General features: G+C 40.0%; 1 protein-coding gene and 2 pseudogenes across 3 annotated transcripts; 1 reads left to right on the plus strand and 2 right to left on the minus strand.

The window, feature by feature from the left end:
* The first annotated feature begins 443 nt into the window (after positions 1 to 443).
* Positions 444 to 6,451, plus strand: K09F6.3 (WSN domain-containing protein). Its single transcript, NM_001355088.3, has 12 exons — positions 444 to 521; positions 621 to 689; positions 738 to 797; positions 1,560 to 3,927; positions 3,973 to 4,313; positions 4,364 to 4,401; positions 4,444 to 4,583; positions 4,632 to 4,954; positions 5,003 to 5,144; positions 5,188 to 5,357; positions 5,843 to 6,012; positions 6,062 to 6,451. Exons 1-12 carry the CDS (start codon positions 488 to 490, stop codon positions 6,380 to 6,382), a joined length of 4,176 nt encoding a protein of 1,391 aa, NP_001342012.1. The 5' UTR covers positions 444 to 487; the 3' UTR covers positions 6,383 to 6,451.
* A 1,028-nt stretch (positions 6,452 to 7,479) lies between these two features.
* K09F6.4 lies at positions 7,480 to 10,948 on the minus strand (annotated as a pseudogene). The gene is made up of 5 exons: positions 10,945 to 10,948; positions 10,793 to 10,861; positions 10,685 to 10,744; positions 7,730 to 10,098; positions 7,480 to 7,684 (listed from the first exon to the last, which is right to left on the minus strand). Coding segments are annotated over exons 1-5 (2,707 nt in total).
* Positions 10,949 to 17,344: 6,396 nt separating this feature from the next.
* On the minus strand, positions 17,345 to 19,059 carry K09F6.5 (annotated as a pseudogene). Its single transcript has one exon. A coding segment is annotated over exon 1 (1,715 nt).
* Positions 19,060 to 19,428: the final 369 nt, after the last annotated feature.

Below are 19,428 nucleotides of genomic sequence, written 5' to 3' on the forward strand. Positions count from 1 at the left end.
GGTTACTGTATGATTACTGTAGTTTAGAACTGTAGGGGATACTCTAGGAGTACTGTACCCCTACAGTAATCCCATAGTACCATTGCAGTAATCCTACAGTATCCCTATACTGCTAAACTACAGTAACTCTTGAGTAATCCTACAGTACCTGCCACATTTCTAAAACTACAGTAACCCTACAGTACTGTTACAGTAATCATACAGTATCACTATATTTCTTAAACTACAGTAATCCCTACAGTACCCTTACAGTACTCCTACAGTACCCTTACAGTTTTAAACGCAGAAATTAATGAAAATGTATAATTTAATTTTAAATTGATGGCGTGTAAATGATCTTTGAAAAAAGAATAAATATCCGTATGACCTCCCGTGTCATTATTTTCCACATCCTTATCTCGTCAATTTGATCAGTTTGGAAATCAATCAATAATCAGTTCCAACTTTACCCCGACCATCAGAACGACGATTTTCCGGAGCAGATTCTATGAGGCAAAGGAAAGAAAAATATTGCGCAATGGGTGAGTTATTCAGTTAATCGATCTTAGGCTTTTTGAGGCCTTCTGGAGGCCTTCTGGCCAGCTTTTGGCCAACTTTTTGCTAATTTCGTTATTTTTCAGACTGGCGTATAGTTCTCATCCTAACTGTATTGGCAATTATACCGTGCATTTATGGATTTAATTCTATCGGTGAGTAAAGTAAAGTACCTATTCATTAAATAATTCTAATTTTTTCAGAAACAATTTCATCTACTACTGATCGAATGTCACCGCATCGAGTTGATCGACAAACCACTGGTTAGTCACTGGGAAAATTCGCCTGAAAATCGTGAAAATCTGGAGTAGGCCTTCCATGTAGGCGTTAAAATGCCTACCTGCCTGCCTGACATTAAGGCGACCTCCGCCTGCCTGCCTCTCGTCTTTGTCTTAATCTTAATATGATTTTCAACAACAAAGTGATATAGGCGAAAAGCCGGCAGCTTTCAGGCAGGCCCTGAAACCGCGCCTGCCTACCATGAAAGCATTAGATTGCAGCAAGACTGTATAAAGCTATACATTTACACTAAGCTTGTGGCTATAAAACTAGACGGCCGGTTTCAGGCGTACTAGATTTTGACAGTCTATGGTAGGCAGGTAGGCTTCTATGGTAGGCAGGCGCCTGCCTGAAACTTGCCGACATTCCGCCTTATTTTTGCATTTTTACTTGAATTTTCAAGTTTCTAATCTTCTCAATTCTATCATTTTGATAAAAATCAAATTAAGAAATGACAGAAAAAGTTCACGTAGGCAGAGGCAGGCGGAGGTCGCCTTAAGGTCAGGCAGGCGTTTCAATGCCTACATGGAAGCCCTAGTTGAAAGTCGGTCTGAGGCCTGATTGCAAGCGCCTAGTTAGCTAGGCCTTGATGCTCCTGGAACTTCACTGCCTAGTACCGTTGTTAAGGTGTTAATACCACTTGATATCAGCCCGGTAGGGTTAGTAGCTGCGTCATAGCCTAGGTACCACTAGCCTATAATCTTGCAGCTCTTACAAACAAAATTACTAATTTAAACAATTTTCAGATGACCCACTTGGTTTCTCAATCAACCGTATGCAAAAGATCTCCCGTATCGTCAACAGTATCTACTTGACAGCGGAATTAACTGCTGGAACTGCAAATACTTATGACTTGATTGCGGAATTCTTCAATTTTGGACCCGATTCTTACAACAAATTGCAATCGATTGATATGAAAGAGCTGAAATCAGGACTCGAGGAAATTGTGAGCATCCACTCTGAGTTGACGTACACTGATATTGACAAGAGAGCTGAACAACGATTCCGGCATTTGATTGAGATAAGGAAAGAAGTTGAGGGTGTTGGAAGCTTGGAAGATATTAAAGATGCACAAGCTAACTACAAAAGTGAATTGGAGACGTTCAAAAAGACGACATTCGACACAGCCGGCATTGAAGAATTCCAAAATGCTGTGAAAAACTTTATTGGAGCAGCAGCAGATGTGGAGAAGTATTCGAACCTTGAGAAACTAACTGATGTGGATATAATGTACGCTCGACCGCTTATCTATACTTTGAAAACATCTATCGAAAACCTTGCAAAATCATATTCCAGTATAAATAGTTTTGACGATTTTGAGAAGATAAGGAACCCGAGTGAATTCGTCGATCCAATTTCAAAAATTGTTTCTGGCTATAAGAAGTATAATGCTAGTCGGACTACAATCGAGAGAGATGGGAATTTTGCTAAAGGAATGCAGTCTAATGCGAACAATATGAAACGACTGGAAAACGTGGCATCTGTGTTTGAAGGTTTAGGATCATTTGTCAAAAATCTGCAAGCTGTCATTGACGTTCGTCAGACTATGCATCTTCCTAAATACACTGTTGGATTCATTGATGGAACTTTTGATCCGAAGAAGGTTGTGACTGATCTGGAAGATGACTGGGTTCAAAGTGTTACACATGAGATGGATTTGAACAGAACTATCAATTTATTGCTTCCAATTGGTGATCATGTATCTGCAATCGAAGCATCATTCCTATCAAGTTCCTCAAAACAATCGAAGTTCTTCACAGGCTTCAAAAGTTCAGAGACTGAAGTTTCCCCGGTCGACGGCAGCATTGATAGCATTATATCAACAAGCAAAAAGGTTAGTGAGTGTATCATAGCTCCTCTGACATATCTTGAGAGTATAAAAGAAGTTGAAATACTTCTTCAAGCCATTGAATCCTTGAAGAAAACAGTTGATACACTTGTCGGGACTAAAGAGCTCGTGAACTGGGTGAAGACGAACGATGTTGTCTTGAAAGAGGTGGAAGCTTTATGCTCATACACTGATGAAGAAAAAAAAGATTTTGAAAGTTCAGTTCCCATCAAACTGAAAGGCTTGAAGTCTTCGGAAAACTATACCTCGCTCATAAAAACACTGAATCAATCGTCTCTTTTTGCTGACGCTGTGTTTTCCGAAAAGTTGTCAACCACGGGCCAAGAAACTGCATATATACTTGGAGGACTTCAGTCTTTGGATGCTTTCTACAATTCGGCGACCGACCACATTGCTTTTTTTGATTGCTTGCTGAATGTTGCCTATTATGATTTGATTCCACTTGCAATTGATACGCTCAACAAGGTTCGGAAGATGGATGTGCAGCCGATTCGAGACGGAATTGATGTTGTCAATGATCTATTCAATGTTTCCAATCAACTTGACGAACTGAAAACAAAGCTCCGCGAGCTGAATGATCCTAATTTTTCAATCGCAGAAACTCCGTTGTCGAATCCTTCCCTTCATACTACAACAATTGGATTGTCGGTGAGAGGTGTCATTAGGATGAAAGACGAGATCGATCATAGATCAGATTTTGATGTGGTGATTGAGAATGCTGAGATGGTAGATCAAGAGATGAAGAACACTGGAAAAAAGGCGATCAATATGGTGGAGTTTGGTTCACGGCTGAAGAAGTTGAAGTCAGAGTTGGAGGGATGGAAGAGTAACATCACAGTCGGAGGAGCTCATCGCATTCGACGAAGTACACCATCACTTGCAGACTATGCACACATCTTTCAAAATGCTCTGAAAGTCGGTGGAGTTGATGATGATCTGAAGAAGTTGATGGATGCAGTTAAGGATTTTGAGAAGACTGGTAAAGATGCTGCAACGAAGGTTAAACTGAAGGAAGTGATCGCATCACTGAACTCTCTGAACTCCATTGGTCTGCAACTTTCTAGCTTCGCGACTCCATTCACTGCAATTGGACAGTCGTTTTCTGCACTTGATGCATTCTTTGTCAGCAACGGAAAAATCATCACTACACCTGCTCCGATTGTTTCCAGTTCTGGTGCTTCTCAAGAAGGACAGAAAAGTGCTGGCGGATCGATGACTTTGCAGCCATCTCAGACAGTGTCAGTAACAACTACTGAAGAACCTATGTAAGTTCAATTATAGCTTGACATTTCAAAAAGTATTTCTTTCAGGGACGAGTCAACAAATTTGATGATATTCATTGGAATCGGATGTGGAATTGTCCTGGTGTCAGCGTTGATTGTTGCGGTGGTTTGCTTTTACAAAAGGAATAAGATTGCAAATGATGATATGGAGCAGGGTACCAAGATTGAGAAGGAGAAGATAGCCAGGGAACTTGCTGCTCAGGAAGCACAAAACATAGAAGCAGAAAAGAAAAAAAAGGAGATAAAGGATCTGGAAGCAAAAGTTGATTATGAAAAGCAGAAAGGAGAAAAGATCAAGGAAGAAGCTGAAAAGGAGATCCAGGATCATCGGAAGAAGGTAGAAGATGATAAACTTCCAAAGTTTTACGGTTGGTTTGAAATTTAACAAGTATCATCGTCTAAAATCACTTCTTTTCAGACATTCGCTCTCCCACAATTGAAGATGCAACGGCGCTCGTGAGTTTCTTGTACAAGTTATTGAACGATTTCATGAAAGAGGAAGGAGACAAGGGTGCGACGAATAATGGAAAATTGCCGCTGAAAGCCATGTATCAGTTTTGCAAAAGCATTCTTCGCATCGCCAACTTGGCGCCAAATAATGCAATTGTGGAGAGTGAGAAGTATTCGGAACAGGACAGGTGAGATATTATCTTAATAACTTTAGTTTCAACAAGCTGGTATTGCAGGTATTCGGACGTCTTATGCGGTATGGACAACCGCATTTTGATTGATGAGGACGTATGTAGGAGATGTTACTTCAAGGATCAGTACATCAATGCAAACTATCTGGAATTGCCCAACGGAAATCGTATGATTCTGACTCAGGCTCCCATGTCGAGAACGGAACATTTTAAACCGGAAAAGGATAAGAAAAGGAAAAATTTATATAGTCTGTCAGACGAGGAAGAAGAAATTAGTTACTTGGTCCAAACAGTTGACAAGTTCTACCAGACGATTGTTCAGACTGGTACCGAAGTTGTTGCGATGCTCTGTGACTTTAATGAAGAAGGTTGGCTCTAAAACATGATGCATTGAGAATACATATTCCAAATTTCAGGTGTTGAGAAGTGTAGCTCTTATTTTCCGCTGGAAAAAGATGGCAAACAAAAGTTTCACAATGTGAACGTTTGTACGACGAATGTGCAGCATCCGAGTGCGGACGTTGTGTTGCGGACTCTTGTGATCACTAGCTATCTCGGGTAAATCCTGACCGTACTTCCAAGCAAATAGTCTATTTTCTAGCGAAAAGAAAAAAACTCACACAGTGAAGCACTACTCCTACAAGGGATGGATTGAGAAGAACGCACCGGAGTTGCCGAGGGAGATCTTGAACATCTTCAGAGTTGCCAGAAACTCGAAATCTCTTGTTGTGCACTGCTCGAATGGAATTGGACGTTCTGCAGCGTTTGTTTGTGAGTCTTTTTTTGAAGGTCTAGTACAGGGGTGTGCGGCAAATTTGGCGAATTTGCCGTTTGCCGAGCTCGGCAAATTTCGAAATTTGCCGCACACGTCAAAAAATTGACAGTGCAATTTTGACTAAAACTATTGATTTTTTTAGCCAAAAATTTAGTAAAATGACACAAAATTGAGCTATTTTGATGCTTAAACAGACATACTACGCGGAACTTATTCAGAAACCAGATGTGTGTTCAGAATTCAGTAGTTTTGGTGCTCCAAAAAACATAAAAAAAATATCAAAATTTTCCAAGTTTGTTAAGCACGGCAAATTTTGAGATTTGCCGCACACTCCTGGTCTAGTACCGTTAACGAGTTCATCATTGCTTCAACTAGGGCTCACAAATCGGATGTCCGGAGTCTCGCCTCTTTGAGCATTTTTCAGCGTGGGAGCTATGCTATCACTTTGTTCCAGTCAACTTTGAAATTTGTGATTTTTCAGTCGCTGAGTTCGTCTACCAAAAGATGATTCGTAGTCTGGACACAACTTCCACCGTGAATCTGGATTTCTTGTCATTGCTTACCGAGCTGAGACATTCAAGACCCAGAGCCATCCACACGCCGATGCAATTGGCTTTTTCCATTATGATGGTACTGGATTTTGTGATGAATGTAAGTCTTGGATTGATTTTTAAAACCTTAAATAAAAGTTTCAATTCAGAATTTTCCGAAAGGAGAGATGGAAGCCAAGTATCAAGAGATCAGAAAGTCTTATTTGCATGCTCGTCAGATGATGCATAAGGATTTGGAATTTGACGGTTCTGACGGTAAAACTGTTGATATCGCTCTTGACGAGGATGGTCATGGGATTCCGGAGAAAAAGGGTAAAAAGAAGACGAACAAGAAGGCTGCCCAACAAGCATCGGTGAAAAAGGATGAGAAGAGCAAGAAGAAGAGCAAGAAGGACAGCAAGAAAGGATCAAAGATGGACATGAAGACAGCCGAAGAGGGGATGAAATCATTGCAAAAGAAGGCTGCTTAAGACTACTCGTGTTGTATAGAAGATTTCCAATGACGGAAATTTGAAATGTGAATGAATTTTTTGATGAAATCCTTGTTTTCCCCAATTTTCAGTTCCTATTCAAACGCGCTCCACCGATCACACAAATTCAGAGCAAACCATTTTGCACTGGAAAAGATGGAAACATGCATAGAAAAATCAAATTTCATAAGACTGCGTTAGTCTATTACTGTAGAATTACTCAAGGGTTACTGTAGTTTAGAACTGTAGCGTTACTGTGTGATTACGGTTGATACTGTAAGAATACTGTGAGATTACTGTAGAATTACTTAAGGGTTACTGTAGCTTAGACATATAGTGGTACTGTAGGATTACTGTTAGATACTGTAGGGATACTGAGAGATTACTGTATAATTACTTAAGGGTTACTGTAGCTGAGACATATAGTGGTACTGTAGGGTTACTGTAAGGGTACTGTACGATTACTGTGGGGTCACAGTTTCGTGTGGTGTATGATTACTGTGTGTTTACTGTTGGATACTGTAGGGGCATTGTAGGATTAATGTAGAATTATTTAAGGGTTAATGTAGTTTAGAACTGTTGTGGTACTGTAGGAGTACTGTAGGGGTACTGTACGAGTAGTGTAGGACTACTGGTCACTGTAGGTGTGCTGCATGATTACAGTAAGTTACAGTAAGATTACTCAAGAGTTACTGTAGTTTAGAAGAAAAAACAAAGATTTCATCAAGAATTTATTATCATGACATTCAGGCTGTGGACATATTTTATCAAATGTTGTAAGTTCAAGTATCAGTAAGCTGCTGATAAGCAGTCTCAAGCATCCTTCTTCTTCCTTTACAGTACTCCTACAGTACCTATACATGTTCAAACTACAGTATCCCTTGAGTAATTCTACAGTAATCCTACAGTACTTTAATATTTATACAGTGTTTTTCATGTTTCGTCTTTTCCAGTGCAATATGGTTCGCTCTTAATTTGTGTGTTCGATGGAGAAATTCAAACTGAAAACTAATTGGGGAAAACAAGGATTTCATCAATAAATTTATTCAAATTTCAAATTTCCGTCATTGGAAATCTTCTATACAACACGAGTAATTTTAAGCAGCCTGAGCAGCAAGTTCCTTGGCTTTTTTCTCCTCCTTATCCTTGTTAGCCTTTTCCATAGCATCGTTTGCTTCTTTATCCATTTCTCTCTTCTTTTTTTGGCTTTTGTAAAAGCAAACCACCACAAAAATCAACGCTGACACCAGGACAATTCCACATCCGATTCCAATGAACATTATCAAATTTGTTGACTCGTGCCTGAAAGAAATACTTTTTAATATGCCAAGCTATAATTGAACTTACATAGGTTCTGCAGTAGTTGTACCAGATACATTCTGATATGGCTGCACAGTCATCGATCCGCCAGAAGCTTTCTGTCCTCCTTGAGAAGCGTCAGAACTAGAAACAATCGGAGCAGTTGTAGTGATGATCTTTCGATTGCTGACAAAGAATGCATCAAGTTCAGTAAACGACTGCCCAATTGCAATAAATGGAGTGGCAAAGCTAGAAAGTTGCAGACCAATGGAGTCCAGAGAGCTGAGAGATGCTTTCACCTCCTTCAGTTTGACCTTCGTTGCACCATCTGTCACACTATTCTCGAGATCCTCAACTGCATCCATCAACTTCTTCAGATCATCATCAACTCCACCGACTTTCAAAGCATTTTGAAAGATGTGTGCATAGTCTGCAAGTGATGTCGTGCTTCGTCGAATGCGATGTGGTCCTCCGACTGTGATGTTACTCTTCCAAATCTCCAACTCTGTCTTCAACTTCTTCAGTCGTGCTCCAAACTCCACCATATTAATTGCCTTCTTTCCAGTCTTTTTCATCTCTTGATCCACCATCTCAGCATTCTCAATCACCATATCAAAATCTGATCCATGAGCAATCTCGTCTTTCATCCTTCCAATACCTCTAACCGACAGTCCAATTGCTGTAGTATGAAGGGAAGGATTCGACAACGGAGTTTCTGCGATTGAAAAGTTAGGATCTTTCAGCTCACCCAGCTTCGTTTTCAGTTCTGCAAGTTGACTTGATACATTGAACAGATCATTGACAACATCAATTCCATCTCGAATCGGCTGAACATCCATCTTCCGAACCTTGTTGAGTGTAGCAATGGCGAGGGGAATCAAATCATAATCGGCAACATTCAGCAAACATTCGAAGAAAGTCATGTGATTGGTCACCGAAGAGTAGAAGGCATCCAAAGACTGAAGTCCTTCAATTATGTCTGTAGCTTGTTGGCCCGTGGTTGTCAACTTTTCGGAAAACTCCGCGTCAGCAAATAGAGACGATTGATTTAATGTTTTCACGAGCAAGGCATAGTTTTTCGATGAGTTCAGGCTTTTCAGTTTGATGGGAACTGAACTTTTGGGGTTGTTATCTTCTTCTTCAGTAAACGAACATAAAGCTTCTACCTCTTCCAAAACAGCATCATTTGCTTTCACCCAGTTCACGAGCTCATTAGTTCTAACAAGTGTATCAACTGTCTTCTTCAAGGAATCAATGGTTTGAAGAAGTTTCTCAACTTCTTCCATGTTTTTAATTTTCAACAGAGGAATTGTGATGCACTTACTAACTTGCTTACTTGTTCTCAGTATTGAATCAACTTTGCTGACGACCGGGGAAAGTTCAGCCTCTGAACTTTTAAAGCCTGTGAGGAACTTCGATTGTTTAGATGGACTCAATTTGAAAGATGATTCGATTGCGGAGACGTAATCAGCAACTGGGAGCAATAAACCGATAGTTGTGTTCAAATCCATCTCATGTGTGACACTTTGAACCCAGTCGTCTTCCAGATCAGCAGCAACCTTCTTCGGATCAAAAGTACCATCGATAAATCCAATAGTGTATTTATGAGGATGCTTAGTCCCGCGAGCATCGATGACATCTTGCAGATTCTTGACAAATGATCCTAACCTTTGAAAAACAGATGTCGCATTTTTCAGTTTTTTGACATTGTTTTCATTTGCCTGAATCTCTTCGTTAAAATTTTCGTCTTGCACGATTGCAGTCCGGTTAGCATTATACTTCTTGAAGCCTGACACGATTTTGGAAATTGAATCGACGAATTCACTCGGGTTCCTTATCTTCTCAAAGTTATCGAAATCGTTCACCTTTGAAACTACTTTTTTTTAAAGTACTGATAAACTTTTTTAAATCGAAAATATCTCCTTGAGCACGACCTCTGTCTCCACCGTCCAGCTCCTTTATGTGTGAATACTTCTCAATATTTGCAGCTGCTCCATTAATGTTTTTAACTGCACTTAAGACTTCCTCAATGCCGGATGTGTCGAATGTCGCCTTCTTGAACGCCTCCAATTCACTTTTGTAGTTAGCTTGTGCATCTTTAATATCTTCCAAGCTTCCAACACCCTCAACTTCTTTCCTTATCTCAATCAAATGCCGGAATCGTTGTTCAGCTCTCTTGTCAATATCAGTGTACGTCAACTCAGAGTGGATGCTCACAATAGACTCGAGTCCTGATTTCAGCTGCTTCATATCAATCGATTGCAATTGGTTGAAAGAATCGGGTCCAAAATTGAAGAATTCCGCAATCAGGTCATAAATCTTTGCAGTTCCAGCAGTTAATTCCGTTGCCAAGTAGATACTGTTAACGATACGGGAGATCTTTTGCATAAGGTTGATTGAGAAGCCAAGTGGGTCATCTGAAAATTGTTCAAATCAGTAATTTTGTTTGTAAGAACGGCAAGATTATAGGCTAGTGGTACCTAGGCTATGACGCAGCTACTAACCCTTACGGGCTGATATCAAATGGTTTTAACACCTTAACAACGGTAATAGGCAGTGAAGTTCCAAGAGCATCGAGGCCTAGCTAACTAGGCGCTTGCAATCAGGCCTCAGACCGACTTTCAACTAGGGCTTCCATGTAGGCATTGAAACGCCTGCCTGACCTTAAGGCGACCTCCGCCTGCCTCTGCCTACGTCAAAGCAAAGAGCATCAAATTGACAGAAATGGGAAGACTAGAAACTCGTGAATTCACTAAAAAATGCACGAAAGAGGCAAAACGTCGGTTGAAAATCAAGTTAAGATTTAGGCGAGAGGCAGGCAGAGGTCGCCTTAATGTCAGGCAGGCAGGTAGGCATTTTAACGCCTACGGCCAATTCCAGATTTTCACGATTTTCAGGCGAATTGTCACGATTTTCAGGCGAATTTTCTTGATTTTTAGCCGAATTTTCTTGATTTTCAAGCGAATTTTCACGATTTTCAGGCGAATTTTCTCAGTGACTAACCAGTGGTTTGACGATCAACTCGATGCGGTGCCATTCGATCAGTAGTAGATAAAATTGTTTCTGAAAAAAATTAGAATTTTTAATGAATAGGTGCTTTATTTCACTTACGAATTGATTGTAATCCATAAATTAACGGTATAATTGCCAAAACATTTACGATGATAACTATACGCCAGTCTGGAAAATAACGAAATTAGCAAAAAGTTGGCCAGAAGGCCTCAAAAAGCCTAACTATAAGCTCGATTATCTGAATAACTCACCCATTGCGCAATATTTTTCTTTCCTTTGCCTCACAGAATCTGCTCGGGAAAATCGTCGTTCTGATGGTCGGGGTAAAGTTGGAACTGATTATTGATTGATTTCCAAACTGATCAAATTGACGAGATAAGGATGTGGAAAATAATGACACGGGAGGTCATACGGAATATTCTTCTTTTTTTCAAAGATCATTTACACGCCGGCAATTTAAAATTAAATTATAAATTTTCATGAATTTATTTTTTTGAATTTGACGTGTTAAATTCGTTGTTTTGAGGTACTGTAGTCGGTGTTTGCGTACTTCTGACACTACCGTAACCCTTGAAATTCAAAAAAACCGAGCTAGAAATCTCTAGTTTTCGAGTTTCAGTTTCGAATGCCTTTTTTTTCTACAAATTTTTATTGCACTATTTTTTTCGGGCAAGTCGGCAAATTGCCAGAATAGAAATTCACGGCAAATTGGCAAATTGGAGTCTTGCACATTTTTTTTGGAACTTTCAGATTTCAATTTTAATCGACAAAGTTTTACGCATTCTATAAAATTTTTTCTTTGAATATGTCTAAAGAAAACGGGGTAAAAATTTTCAAAAAGGTACAGTTTTACGGGTTGCCGTCTTATAAAAAATCCCTCTAAACATTTCCGGCAAATCATGTAAATTGCCGGAATTAAAAACTTCCGGCAAACCGGCAAACTGACAAATTGATGGGACTGCAAATTTCCGGCAAATCATGCAAACCGGAAATTTGCCGATTTGCCGAAAAATGAGTCAAAATCGATAGAAGATGGACACAAATATCATAAATCATTAACACATTTCATTTATTCGCAAAAATTTCAACACCATATCCTTCAAAATTTCTTCACGCGAACACGGCCTCTCTTCATTTCAAAGAATTAAATAAAATAACGTGATGAACTGTCTCTGCGTCTCTCATGGGCGAGAGATTGAGTTTTTTGAACCGATTTTGCACTGAAAACGGAAAATTGGCTGTGGTTTCAATGAGACCGAAATCAGCATTTAACGTTGCCTATGAACTCTTCAATTCGTAAAAATCCAAAATTAGTGGTTTTTTAGAGAAAAGTGATAAAGTCAGGCTGTTAGCTGGTAAATTCTTAAACTTTTCTAACAGAAAATTGTTAAACAGGTCTTAGTCACGGCAGAGCGACAAAAAATCACTGCTAATCAGCAAAAGCTAGTAAAGCCATAGTTTATCAGCAGAGAACCACTGCTAATTAGCAGGTCATTGCTAATTAGCTAAAAACCACTGCGAATTAGCAGAAACCCACTGCTAACTAGCAGAACATTGATTATTGATTTTATTTTGTTTTTTCTTCGTCGTATTTCACATATTTCATTTTTTTGACCTTTTTTATTGTATTTTTTGTGTGATATGTTATCAATATGTGTTAATTGTTAATTCCAGTGTGTTTTGCAAAGATTTGTATCATTCCAGGCTAGAAACGGAGGATTATGGTCAGAAATCCAAGAACAACAGTTTGAAGAATTTTGAATTCAGCACCCCGGAGTCTTCTGATTCAAAGCGTGACAATAGTTGCGCTAGGTAAATTTTTTAAATGATTTTATTGGGACTAAATAACTACTTTCAGACCCGACGGACAATAATCATGGTTCTCACCAGCCGGGAAGCAATGGTCCATCAAATTCAAGCACCCAGGCCGATAACTTCGAGACGGAAACAACTGCAGATGAAGAACGACAAAAGGAAGATGGTGTAGAAGATGAACTCGAAGACGAAGAAACAACAGGATTCATTGATGAAGACGGGGAAATTCGTTATCCGGTCGATGAAGTGGGAAATTACGAGATCGATCAAGAAGCAGAAACCGATGAGTCATTTTATTTGGATACTCAACGCGATTCTTCTCTATGCGACGAGCGAAGTCAACTGTGTCGTTCTCTGAGCGATCAAAATCTGAGAACAACTTTTTTCCTCATCACTACTACCAACTCGAAAGCAGCCATTTTGAGATATCTACATTTTCACAATGTTTCACAAGATAGCATTCTCAGAAAATTGCTTCTGAGTGACTCTCATCTAACACTTGTAGAAGTATGTAATTTATGTGCGCTGAATATCGAACTGTAGGTTTATTATAAAACTTAATTTCTGAAATATATCATTACAGATGCAAATGTGAAGATATGCAAGAGAAATGCCAACTAATTTTCGGAGATCTCAAGAAATGGCTCGAAGTTATATTGAATAGTTTTGCGAATATCATGATGAAGACTAAAACAACTATTTTGGAAGGATATAATAGCTCCAGTCCAATGAATAAGGGTATCTTTAAAAAAAAGCTACTCAGCGAAATGGCAGATAATGAAATGTGGATGCACTTCGAGAGTAGCTTCGACGGAATCAAAGTACATAAAAATGGAAAGTAAGTATCTTAGTTTGATGGCTCTAAAAATTTTAATTGGTTTTCAGTCAGAACATTTGGCCATATAGTTTACTCAATTTGGATCTCGAAGACGTTCATCGAGCTTCTCCCCAGGCCCTCATTTTAGCAGCGTTATTCATCGGGTTCAAAAATCCGACAACGAAAATTCATGATAGACTTACACAATGGATTCTGCTCCAAATGGACGAACATGTCTTCTTCTCAGAGGGAGTGGCCTGGAAAGCGGATCTCACGTGTGCCAATCATGACGATCCAGTGAGATGAAAATTCAGAATTTTGAAAACAAGTGTTTGGTTTCAGGCACGACGAATCGTATACAATCAGTGTGGACTCCGATCATCAGGTTCTTGCAACTTTTGCTTAAACCAGGGAACTGAGTGCAAAATCAATGATGAGTATACAACACGTAAGCATCATGAAAACTATTATTAAAAAAATAATCACCTCTTTATAGTACGCGAAAATCTCACCGGATTTCTAAAACAATCCCGATTCCAGAAGGGCTGGGGGGCTCACAGGCGTTCACGATTTTCCAAAAAGTGAAATGTTTATTTTTTGGTTATTTTTCAAATTTGAAAACACCATAAGATTTTGGTTTAAATATTGAGTAGAATTAGAAATTTTGCTCTATTACGATCTACGCCTCATCCCCACTGCGAAGCCTGGCAAATCGCAGATTTGCTATCAACATTATTGAAAACTGTGGGCTGGCTTTAATCCTATTCTAAGCCGAGCTGTTATTCACTCAAGCCTAATAACCAGGTTTGAGGGTCGTAGGCCCGAATACTCTTGAAAACTGTGGGCTGGCTTTAATCCTATTTTAAGCAGAGCAGGATGTAGGCCTGCGACGAGGTTGTTATTTACTCAAACCTAACAACCAGGTTCGAGGGCCGCAGGCCCGAAAACTCTTGGAAACTATGGGCTGGATTTAATCCTATTTTATGCAGATCTGTTATTAACCCAACCTAATAACCAGGTTTGAGGGCCGCAGGCCCGAATACTCTTGAAAACTGTGGGCTGAATTTAATCCTATTTTAAGCAGATCTGTTATTCACCCAACCTAATAACCAGGTTTGAGGGCCGCAGGCCCGAAAACTCTTGAAAACTGTGGGCGGGCTTTGATCCTATTCCAAGCAGATCTGTTATTCACCCAAACCTAATAACCAGGTTTGAGGGCCGCAGGCCCGAATACTCTTGGAAACTATGGGTTGGCTTTGATCCTATTCCAAACAGAGCTGTTATTCACTCAAGCCTAATAACCAGGTTTGAGGGCCGTAGGCCCGAATACTCTTGAAAACTGTGGGCTGGATTTAATCCTATTTTAAGCAGATCTGTTATTAACCCAACCTAATAACCAGGTTTGAGGGCCGCAGGCCTGAATACTCTTGAAAACTGTGGGCTGGTTTTGATCCTATTCCAAGCAGAGCTGTTATTCACTCAAGCCTAATAATCAGGTTTGAGGGCCGCAGGCCCGAATACTCTTGGAAACTATGGGTTGGCTTTGATCCTATTCCAAGCAGATCAGACCGTATTCATGAGTTTTCCTTTTTCTTCACCGTTTTTTGTAGTTCACAGTGATGATTGAAGACCCCACTCCCGAATGAATTTCAAGGAGATCTCGAATAACCCCATGACAGGTTCGAGGCGAAGCCGAGAACCTGCGCCAGCTACCTTGCTAATATCTTGAAGCGAGTTAACCCTATCCCCATTCCCGAAGGGCTGGCGGGCCCATAGGCCCGCTAGTCCCAGGAGACTTGACAAATTGGCCAGCCGGTTAGTTTACGATTTACATGGGCGAGCCACATAAAAATCGTTTTCAGCTCTTCTCGCTGCGGCAATCCAGTTGGACAACGACCAGGTGGACGTTACTCGCCTTCCAAGTGTGGTCAATATGCTGTTCAAGCATCATATCAAAGTCAGATTGTAGGTTTCTTGTTATTTACTTTAAAAAGACAGCGAATAAAATTTTTCTTTAACTTGAAAAACTATGTTTTCACAAATGTCTTTTTGCAGCGATCATGCCCGTGGTTTGTATCGAACAAAACACGACGGCCAGAATCCACTAAAAATTGTGCTGCCAAAGCGTCCCATCATCGATTGCACACAATTCTACAAGAGCAGCAAGGATATCGATGAGGAGCAAGTTCCATCAACTTCGAACGTTCAATCATCTTCGAACTCTCTTTCGAAACTTGTTTTTTTTTGTTTTTTTTTCCATTTTTCGTTAAATGTTTTTTTCTGTTGTTTTGTCATTTTTTTATTTTCATAATAAATCTTGTTGTTTTTTATGGTTTTATAAAAGTTTGGCTCTGCCCAAAAACAAAACTAGCTAGTAAGAAAGCAACACTACGTAGCAAAACACCACCGCTAATCAGCGGAAAAGCACAATTACTGCGGTTGACTAAGCCGTGACATAAATGCTAATTAGCAGTGATTTTCTATCGCTCTGCCGTGACTCCGGTACATCTCAGAGAGAGGCCGTGTGATATTCATAAACGTCAACTTCCAACTGCCACGGCCCTCTTGATGCTCATTTTTATTATAGGAAATGAAAGTCTCTAGATAGCTGTCCAGTGGGAACGTGACACGTGATTCATCATCCAATAAGATTGAACCGTATTCCAAAACAACCTTTCTGGTCGCAAGCCAAGTATTCAAATAATTCAGCACTTTTCCTTCAACATGCGACATTGCTTCGGATTTCCTCAAAAGCAATTTTTTTTCTAAATTTTGGCAATTTGTCAAAACTTTGACCGGAAACTATGAAAATTTTGCTACAAAAAATCCGCTGTGTTTTTATTTGTTTCTTAAAATACTTCAAATTGTCAAAACCATTTGAAAACGTACAAAAATGTTTGAAAGCGGGAAACTAAGCGTATTCAAAAATTTTGAACAAATTACTTGTTCGATCTGTGGGGGTGATCAAACATATGATTTGATCCAGGGCTGGGCGGCAATTGCCGTTCGGCAAATTGATTTGTCGACAAATTCGGCAAATCGGCAAATTGCCGGTTTGCCAATTTGCCGGAAATTTCCAATTCCGGCAACTTGCCGGTTTGCCGATTCGCCGGAAATTCTCATTTTCGGCAAATTGCCTATTTGCCGTTTGCCGGATATCAGATTTGTCGGAAATGTTTAAAGGGATTTTTTACAAGACGGGAATTCATTTTTTCCGTTTTTTCTCGATAATTTTACAAAATTTGCTAACTTATCAAAATAATTATTTTCCGATGTGGATTCCTGCCTGTTCCCTGTTTTTTTCAAAATCTTATTTCGGGAGTAGTGATAGAGTGGCTTTTTCACCACCCCGAGGATTTTTGACCGCAGACGGTCACGAATAGTGTGTGAATCGAGAGATTCAGAGAAAGACGAGAGAGTGAGAGACTTGGTTATAGTAAGAAACTATCGATTTTTTGGGGTGTTCTTGGTCCTCTCAACCAGGGGACAGTTTTTTAACCAGGATTTTTGTGATTTGGTTGTCGATTTTTGAAAGAGCGTGCGTTTTCGAGAGATTCAGAAAAAGTCAGACAGAGCTTTTTTCGAAACTATTTTCGAAATTGGGTTACTGTAATAATTCAAATGATTATTATTAATTTCATAACATTATTTCATATTTTTTGTTTTTCCCCGGACCGGATTCGAACCCAGGACACGATTTACATGAACAGATGGCATCTTTTCCCAAAGCAACAAGAGACGATTTGCATGAATGCAAGTGTTACCTAGATTGATGAATCATAGGAAGGAGGCCCCGCGCCCCGCCCCTGGGGTTTTCAAGAAGTTGAAAATCTGAATGATGATACATTCAAAGCTATTTGAAGTTTTTCGATAAAGGGTTCTCCACCCTTTATCGAAAACTTTAAAGAGCAAGGCTTCCTTACAAACATGTTTTACATTTTATATTATTTATTCAATTACAGACAAGGCCAAGTATTAGTTTTACATGCATTATTCCACAATCAATCAAAAGATAACAATTAAACAATACTGTCAACAATAGGGTTACGCATAAAGTCTAGGGCAAATATTTGATCAAATTCGGCGTAGACGATGCAGTAGAGACCTCCTGGTGGAGTTTCCTTTTTGAAATTGAGGCGTACGCTAACGTTTGTTTGACGAACTAGTTCGAAAAGATTATTATCCTGAGCCACAGGGCTCAACTCGAATCCAAAAATCGTGTATCCTTTAGATCTGAACATTCAAATGTCGATCGAATTGCAGCTAAAGTTGTTTCTAGTGTGACCAAGTGTTTCCTGAAGTTGAACGTAGGCCTCCACAAACTTGTTATTCTCAAAGTCTAGATTCATTGGTCGTCCTGGAATTGTTTGACCGCAATAATCAATGTGAACGTCCTGCACGCCATATGGTTTGAAGTTGAACGGAGTTGTTCCGAATGATCCGTTGTAAGCTTCGCTTGAAACTAGACCCAGAAAGAGTCGACGAGGCATTTTACTAGTGAACAACGTATTTGCAGGGGCGTCAAACCGCCCTCCATCAATGTAGCAACTGCGAACTTGTGAGGAAATCATTGGGTATTGGATCATCTTGTGTTCAATGATTGCAGCCTCCAACTCGTTTGACAAACCATCTGTTAGATCAAACTCATTAACAAGAGCGTAAACATCAGTAACGTTGAATTTGAACTTTTGTTGACCATGATTGTAAGCCTCAATCAAAAATTCACTATTGTTTGGGTATGCAGTTAGCTTCACGTTGCACGAGTTTAGCAAAACCCGTGGTTGATTCATCAAATCGAGAGAAATGTTCGCGGCAACTTGCGTTGTACCTGTACCACATCGATTAAGGAATCCCTTACTTGTCGGAGAGCCAATTTCATCTTCGTGGAAATATCCAGCCGCAGTGAGAGTAGAGTTTTTAATTTCTTTTCCATACATTAGTGCATTCTCAAAATATGCCTTGTAAGCATAGTTTGAAGAGTTGTGATAAGCCAGTCGCGAGTTGATGTGAAGAGAAAAGTTTTTCACAATAGAGTGAGCTATATTGTTGATTGGGGCGTAAACCAAACTATCTTTAGTGATGGGATTAGGTATATTCACAATAGCTCCGTTTTGATCGGTAATATTAAAGGTGTAGACTAGATAGGTTCGCTTGAGATTGAGATAAGATCTTGAACTGTTGCCCAGTACAAACTCCCAAGGACCTTCGGCTTGAAACGCATTTTTCAAGTTGACAACAGTCCAACGAGAGTTTTGAATACAGGTTTGAGTACCGGGCATTGTGGAAAAATCTAGATCATCAACGATGACGTCATGAGATTTTGGATCCATACGGCCAATCATGTTTAGAGAAAGTTGTTTCGTGATTTGGAAAGCAAATGAGGTTTGATTACTCAAACACTAGTTTCTTTTATGCTTTTTCTTCTCTGACCCGAACCAGAAATTTCTTTAATTTTCTTAACGGCTACATTTTTCAAGCTTGATTTTAAATCTTTACCTTGAGCCAGTTCAGCGGTTAGTTCTTTCCCAGCACTCAAGACTTGTTTTCCAAAAGAAGAATTAATTAGTTTCGGCAAAAGACCCATAGCAGCGCCAATAATGCCACCAAGCCCAGCTCCACGTTGATTTCCACCCCGTTGATGACGCATTCCCATGTAAGGCCCGTTACCAGGTACATTTCGACGTAATAGCAGTTTGTAATTGATTTTTGAAAGATCGACAGGCACTGGCTCGGTAAATCGGCCCAGCTTTCCAGGGCACTTCCCACAGCTTTCAACAACTACCCGTGGGAAAGCTGTGGAATGTGCCCTGGAGAGCTGTGGGATGTGCCCTGGAAAGCTGTGGAACGCAGATATATTTTTTCTGCGGTGTGCCGCGGAAAGCTGGCGGTGTGCCCTGGAAAGCTGGTGGTGCGCCCTGGAAAGCTGGCAGTGTGCCCTGGAAAGCTGGCAGTGTGCCCTGGAAAGCTGGCAGTGTGCCCTGGAAAGCTGGCAGTGTGCCCTGGAAAGCTGGCAGTGTGCCCTGGAAAGCTGGGAGGAAACGTCTCAATTTTGAAAAAAAAATTATATGGTATCATATTTTTCACTGATCAGAATTCTTATTCA

This window comes from Caenorhabditis elegans, chromosome II (assembly GCF_000002985.6).
Source record: "Caenorhabditis elegans chromosome II".
In the NCBI taxonomy this organism is placed as follows: Eukaryota; Metazoa; Nematoda; class Chromadorea; order Rhabditida; family Rhabditidae; genus Caenorhabditis; species Caenorhabditis elegans.